We start from the raw sequence: 7,399 nt of genomic DNA, 5'->3' as shown, positions 1-7,399 counted from the left end.
AGGAAGTGACAATTACTTTTTCTTAATATGAAAATTAATATTACCAACATATCTTAATTGATTGAAATAAAAAAATATGAGGAATTATAAATTTGTTGACTGTCATCCAAAGGTCTCTCTAATTTGTCCAATATTGTACAATCTATATACATTTTCAGCTTGTTTGTTCGTGACTGTGTCTGGCTGTGCACAACATAAGGGTCTTGAAATATTGCTTCTCCTATCTCAGCCTCTCTATTTGTAGTATTGTTTATTTCATGTTTTTACACTATACTATGGTTTTCAGAACAGTTCATATATTTCAAAAGTATTTATATATCCAAAAGAAACATAGACGATTAACTAGGGAGGTGGCTTGTAAGAGAACAACAAAGAGTAAGACTGAATGCTTTGCTTGACATTTGTAACTCATATCAAGTTTGAATACCTTTCTCTGAGATGAATGCTTTTCCAAATTATCACAGCTAATGAGCCAAATTCTTACCCTCACCTAATGTTTGTGCCACTCTCCAAGCAGAACCATTGTTCATTGAAACAGTTGGTGAATGACTTTATGAATAGACCATCTTAATACATATACCATTTCTTTTTTCTTTTTCTTTTTTTTTGTTTTTTTGTTTTTTTGTTTTGTTTTGTTTTGTTTTGTTTTTGAGACAGGGTTTCTCTGTATAGCCCTGGCTGTCCTGGAACTCACTCTGTAGACCAGGCTGGCCTCAAACTCAGAAATCCACCTGCCTCTGCCTCCCAAGTGCTAGGATTAAAGGCATGTGCCACCACAACCCGGCCCATATACCATTTCTTAAATGAATGTAACCTGTTCTTGTGGGCTGAGAATAAAGTCACTACTCAAGTCAAATAGCTTTGACCATAGCAGGAAGTCTGTATCCAAAAATCGAGCCTACAATTCATTTCTTGGTGCAGAACTGTCAACTCTCAGCTTAGCTATGATGGAGGTAAAATCCTTTGGTGATGTGAGGGTCATTGAAGTACAGCCTTATTACAATGAAATCCAATGTCTAAAAATTGTTCTTATTTTGGGCTTATACCACAGTAAGAGCCAAGATTTTAAACTCTACTAAATACAAAACAAACAAACAAAAAGACTTTATATATTTATGTTCATTTAAGAAAATACTAGTAGCGATATATTATTTTGGAATATACAGTTAATATGTTTGGAGTTATTTAAAATTTATATTGAGGAAAATGTATTTTCACTATTGCTGTAGATGAGAATCTACATAAGACTGTTAAATTGATTGTTGTTTTATATCAAACAACTTTTATAATACTTATTTTTATTGTTATAGTATTTTATAAGTTTTAAGGAATATGACAAAAAAGATATTGTAGGTATTGAAGGGGGGACCCCTGGGAGGACTTGGGGTACAAAAACAAAACAAGAATGTGATTTAATTCTATTTAGTTAAAATATGTTTTTAAATGTTAACAAATTCAGATAAATTGAAATCATGTAACTTTTCTCATCATAATGCAATAAAACTTAAAAAAAAAGAAAGAATAGCTAGGCATATCTTCAGTCCATCCACCTTAGACATTTCCAAGCCTGTGCATTGCTTCTCTGGCTCCAGAACGTAGAAACGTAAAGTAGACTTGATCTGGAAGCTTCTTTCCCGAAGAGTCTGCTTCCTAGTTGCAGAAAGTGCTCAGAAAGAGTTGTCATGGACAGTGTTTACTCAGCTGTGAATCTTGTCTGCTAAGCTATTATCTGCCACTAAATTATTCTGTGCCACTGGTGCAGCAGTGACAAGCCTGCTATGAGGATAACCAGCCTGCTGGACTGGATTTGAGATGCCCCACATCTGATACTGTAAACCTTGTCAAAAGAGATTATACCTGGGCAAGCCATAGGCCCAATGGAGAAGATACTGTTGTTTTGCTAAGTGGATATGATATGCCTATTAAAGTACCTTCTAAATAATCACATTTATGCCATTAGAGTACAGCCGCTGTCAGCTTTAACTCAGAGGAGTATTATTTTTGTGGTGGACAGCAATTAACTGGTCAAAGTGCTGGAAGTACATGAACATTGACTGTGCTGCCCTAAATGGGACATCTGTATGGCCAGTCCAAGGCTCAGAAGTGGAAGGAACAAGGTTCGGAGAACATTTCACGATAGGAGGCATAAAGACCATCATAGTGGAGGGCAGGGGTACAGTGCTATAAAATGTGGTCTCCTGGGCATGGTATGTCTACTGCAGCCATACACACCTCTTCAAAACCTGCACATGATTGGATCCATCACCAACATTCAGTTATGAAAGCAGGACAGGTTCACAAAGTCCTACCCCTCTCTGAGAATCCAGGGAGGGAGAGACATGTCCATCATTGTTGTAGCTACTGGCAAGGCGCTCCTTCTGGTCCCTATAAATGGTCCCTCCCCCATACTCCTGTAAGCCACTATAATGAAATCATTAGGTCACACCACAAACAAAAGAAAAAGGGAGGCTAGCTGGAAAGAGGACAAGGATCAAGAGAAGACAAAAGAAGCTATTACGGTGTTTGTTAATATGATCACACTTCATTATATGCATATACATATTATGTGTATGAAAAGGTTTTAACAAAGTTTTCTATTACATATAATTAATATATGCTATTAAAACTTAATGTTATTTGAAATCAAACAAAGCTGGGCTTGGTGACAAAGGCTTGCAATCCCAGATATGTGGAAGGCTGAACCAAGGGTTGTAAACTTATAGTCGGTTTGGACTACAGAGTTAGTTCAAAGCCAGCCTAAGCAATGTAGTAAGAACCTACCTTGAGCCAGGGGTGGTGGCTCACTCCTCTAGTCTTAGCTCTTGGAAGGCAGAGACAGTCAGATCTCTGACTTCTGTGTTACATGCTAGCCAAGATGACAAAGAAAGACCCTGTCTCAAACAAAACAAAACAAAATAAAATCTTTTTGGAAATGAAGACTAAAGAGGGCTGAGGATATAGCTCACACACACACACACACACACACACACACACACACAGAGCCCTGGCTGCCCTGGAACTTGCAGACCAGTCAGTCAGAGATCTGCCTGACTCTGCCTCCTCAGTGCTGGAATTAAAAATGTAAGTCACCACACTTGGCTATAAATAAAATAAATCTAAAAGAAAGAAAGATGAAAAAGCAGAGACATGCAGAAATGCTATACCTAGCTCAAAGTCAGACTTCTGAAGTATAAGGTGCCAAGAGTCTAATCCACAGGGTCTCATTCCACTCCCTGCACTCTGAACTATCTTACTATGATCATAATTTGGAGTTATGTCTTATTCCTGGGGTATCATTAACATTTTCTCAGTGTTAGCCTTCAAGGTCTTTTTAATGTTTATAGTAATCTACTAAATTGGTATATGATAACAAGTTGTGATGTTTCCAGTTCCCTGCTATAAACATAAAATACCTTTGGGGGCTGAGAGATTGCTCAGCAGTTAAAAGCACTGGCTACTCTTTCAGACGACCCTGGCTCAGTTCCCAACACCCACATGACAGTTCATAACCATCTGTACCTCCAACCCAAGGGGGATCCGACAACCTCTTCTGGCCTTTGTGGGCACCAGGCAAGCAAACAGTACATAGACATGCATACAAGCAAAACACCCGCACACATAAGATAAAATAATACATTTAGACAATATATTTTGGATATATTATTTTTGCTATGTTTGTGTTGGGCTTTTCAAAAGAGTCTATCAGTTAATAAAGGAATGTACATTATTAATTTCCCCATAAATATATCAGCATTGGGCATGAACATCAGGACTGGTGAGATGGCTCAGTAGGTAAGAGCACGTGTGACATGTTTGATACCAGAATCCCGATCTAGAATAAGGAGCCAGGGTCCCAACCTCTACACGCACCTTGAACTGAATGCTTCCTTTCACACACATTCAAACACAGAGATTAAAAAATGTAACAAAAACATTTTTTTGAAAGCATGAGCAGTCAGAAATTGTTTCTAATAAGTGAAACAAATGTCCATTTTATTATTTTTATAACACACTGAATTTTAACTGAAGTTCCATAGTACAATTTACAATTGTACTATTTACAATTTTGACTTCCTGGGGCTTTGATATGTGTTTAGTTTTTCCACAGTTCCTTTAATATACCCAAACCAACGTAAACTTGCAACCCTGCCTCAGCCAGCTAAAAGCTAAGACCACAGAGTTGAGCTCCATAAGGCCTGTTTTCTGAGTTTCTTCCTGTGCACTTTACCCAGTGATCAGGGAGATGTTAGGTTCCTACACAAGTCTGTATGAGCTTGTATAGGAACATCAATACTATGCCTATCATAGTCATATTAAAACATCTCCAAACTGTTGCTTCCTACTTAATTATTGTTACTAAGGTTTAATTTTGTTCCCCCAAGACAGGGTTTCTCTGTGTAGCCCTGGCTGTCCTGGAACTCACTCTGTAGACCAGGCTGGCCTCAAACTCAGAGATCCACCTGCCTCTGCCTCCCAAGTACTGGGATTAAAGGCATGTGCCACCACTCCCCGGCCTAAGGTTTAATTTTAACAAGATAGCCTTATAATAGAGTAAACACAAAAGCAATAAGACATATTAAATCTCACAGCTCCAAAATACAAAGAATTGCTTTTCAATAAGATTTAACAGCAAGATAAATCTGTAGAAACGGGCACACTCAATAGAACTCTGATTTTTAAAGAACTCTTGAAAGGTCTCATTTAAAATGAACTGAGTAGTAGCCCACCCACCCTTGAATTGCCAAAGTAAAAACAGAGGGCCACATACCTGTCGCTGTAAACACAGATGATTTCTGTTGTGTAAATGTTGATGGTTGTTAGACAGTGGGGAAGGCCAGCCCCGAGCCTGATACTGCAGCTGAGTTTGAGCCATGTCAGAAGGCCTCGATAGAAGATGTGAAGTGAACTGGCGATCAAGGTCATGATCTAAAACATGATTTGAATTATCTTGTCCAAATGGTGATTCGTCAAATTGGGGGAGGAGACCCTCCTGCAGGAGGTCTTCTGGGTCAAGTCCTGCAAATGGTTCTGCATGAGATTCCACTTGATGAAGTAAATTCTCTTCTAAAGATGAAAATCCATTAGTTTCCACATGGTCATTGAAATGACCCATTGGAGGTCCTGAGTCAACAGGATCTGGGAAGTTCATGTGCACGGGTGATAATTTTGAGTTGCTATAATTACCCTGAGGATGTGACGGATGCAAAATTTGAAAACTATTTGAATTCAGTGATGGAGTGGGGTTCAGGAGATGCTGTGTGGGCTCTTGCTTCATTCCCCTATGAGGCGAAAAGGAGTTACCTCCAGCAAAATCAGATAGAGCCTGGTTTGTATGACTGGGGGCGAGACCTGCAGATGACTGGAGGAGACTGCTTGGTGACACGTGACCACTGGAGAAGGAATAGTGTGCAGGGAACTGTTGCGAGTTACTCACAGAGCAGGGAGTCATACTTGGAGAAGGTCTGTTATAGTTGCCTTCCTGGTGACTGCTGCACTTGAGGAAGTGTGCAGGAGGGTTTGCAGTCGGAGAAAACTGCACAGGTAGAGTCTGCTGCGAGGATGGGGCGGTGGCTAGGTGGTTAACATTAACTCTGTGTGTGCCGGAAACATTAGCGTCTAGAAAATTTTTAGCCTGGCCAAGAGAGTTTTGCCCTGGGTTAAGGTTACTTCTGTTTTGTTGTGAGCGAAGGGAAGAACACTGTGTTTGATGTTCACTGGCCTGAAATAAGGCAAAATCATGGTGCGCCACAAAGCTTTTATTTTGATGTAGAGAGTGTGAATGTCCTTGTTGATGAAAGGGGGATCCATTTTGATTAGCTAAGCCAGTAGCTGTCTGGTGACCCCACATTGGACTCCCATCTGCTACATCTTGAAACAAGCCATTGGGTTGGTTTGGGGGATGGATTGGAGAGCAATTAAATTGAGAATGTGGAGATAATACGTGTTCAACTGGGCTGCCAAAAGATTGATTAACTTGATGAAACTTCATTGAGTCAAATTGATTTAACTGTTCGAAATCCGCCATCTTCTGATGTGTTGGAGTACCTTGAACATGGTTTAGTGAGTCTATGTGCAAAGGCTCAAACTCTGCACCCAAATTCAATTCGTCAACTAGTGAGACAGGTCCCGGTTGTACAAACGCATCATCTGACAAGCCTTCTAAAGTCTCACCAAAAAGATTAGCATCATCAAAGAAGTCCATCATTGGGTCTGTCATTTTGAAACTCCAGTGACAATTTAGGTTGTCCACTCCAAACAGAGTATGTTCAGCTTCTCTGTGGTAGGTATTACTGTATCATTTCTGAGGGTTGTCACCTAGTCCAAAATAGGCCAGTGTTCATTATTGCTCTACATAATGGCATGTCATGAAGCATCAGAATCCTAGGAAAATAAGAACAAAAGTAATTTAAATTTAGTAGCAAGTAATCACTAAGCTTCTATCAAAAAAACTTACAGAGTACTGTGTGTGCGACAATTCATTGCAAATAGGTTATTTAATACTCTGTTCAGAAGAAAACAGGCTCCTATGGGGGACACAACTATTCATTTAAAGGTAAAAATGCACATCACTTTACTTGAAATATATATATATATATATATATATATATATATATATATATATCATGATGAAAGAATGTAAAGAATGTAAAGTAACCCTAGGAATAGCAAACAGTGCGTCACACTCCAGGGTGAAATGTCTCACACTCTCAGAACCTCCCTCCATGCAGTGAGTAGGTTTATCTAGGCACTGCTCTTCAAAATGGTGCATGTTTGAGAGCTAGTGTCAGATATTCTTGGGTTAGTTAGGGGATTATTGCCACCTGCTTCAGGTTCCATGGGGTATATGTAGAAAACCGAGAAATGTAACTGTCAAGATACCATGAGAAGGTGACCCAGAATAAAGGAAACTCATTTGGTTTGGTTAGCTGATAATACTAGCCCAAACCTGCTTCAAACTACGCTGGAACATAGCCGCATGTGGTTCACATGGTGCCTTTGATTATCTAGCATGAAAGACCAGCCTGCCAGCTAAATGACTTAGGTATCTGTGAAGCAAATGCAACTATCTTCCTGTTATCAGTTGTATTTATTACTCCATCTCTAATGAAACTGCTAAATCACTAGGATTATGGATGTTTCATATTTTATGAACCAAACTATGCAAGCTAAAATAGAAATTCAAGCTAAATAGAAACAAGCAGGGGCCTGAGCTAAATAAGTAATAAACTGGTTTTAAGACAATCTAAAAAAAAATAAATAAATAAAGCTTAAGCTGAGCATTGGTGGCGCACTCATCTAATCCCAGCACACAGGAGGCAGAGGCGGGTGAACCTCTGTGAGTTGAAGCCAGCCTGGTCTACAGATTGAGTTCCAGGATAGCCAAGGCTATACAGAAACC

The 7,399-nt window shown here is 39.3% G+C and overlaps 1 protein-coding gene across 7 annotated transcripts in view; it reads right to left on the bottom strand.

The window, feature by feature from the left end:
* Positions 1–7,399, bottom strand: part of Chd9 (chromodomain helicase DNA binding protein 9) — a 227,019-nt gene that overhangs the window by 123,664 nt on the left and 95,956 nt on the right. For all 7 annotated transcript variants that reach the window (XM_031340823.1, XM_031340818.1, XM_031340824.1 and 4 more), the window contains one exon: positions 4,769–6,381. In XM_031340823.1, coding sequence (XP_031196683.1) covers positions 4,769–6,217 — 1,449 coding nt within the window. In that variant the 5' untranslated portion in view covers positions 6,218–6,381. The remainder of the gene's footprint in view (positions 1–4,768; positions 6,382–7,399) is intronic.

Source organism: Mastomys coucha, unplaced genomic scaffold (genome assembly GCF_008632895.1).
Source record: "Mastomys coucha isolate ucsf_1 unplaced genomic scaffold, UCSF_Mcou_1 pScaffold22, whole genome shotgun sequence".
Lineage (NCBI taxonomy): Eukaryota > Metazoa > Chordata > Mammalia > Rodentia > Muridae > Mastomys > Mastomys coucha.
Note: the sequence above shows the minus strand (reverse complement) of the source record. Positions and strands in the feature narration are given on the sequence as shown.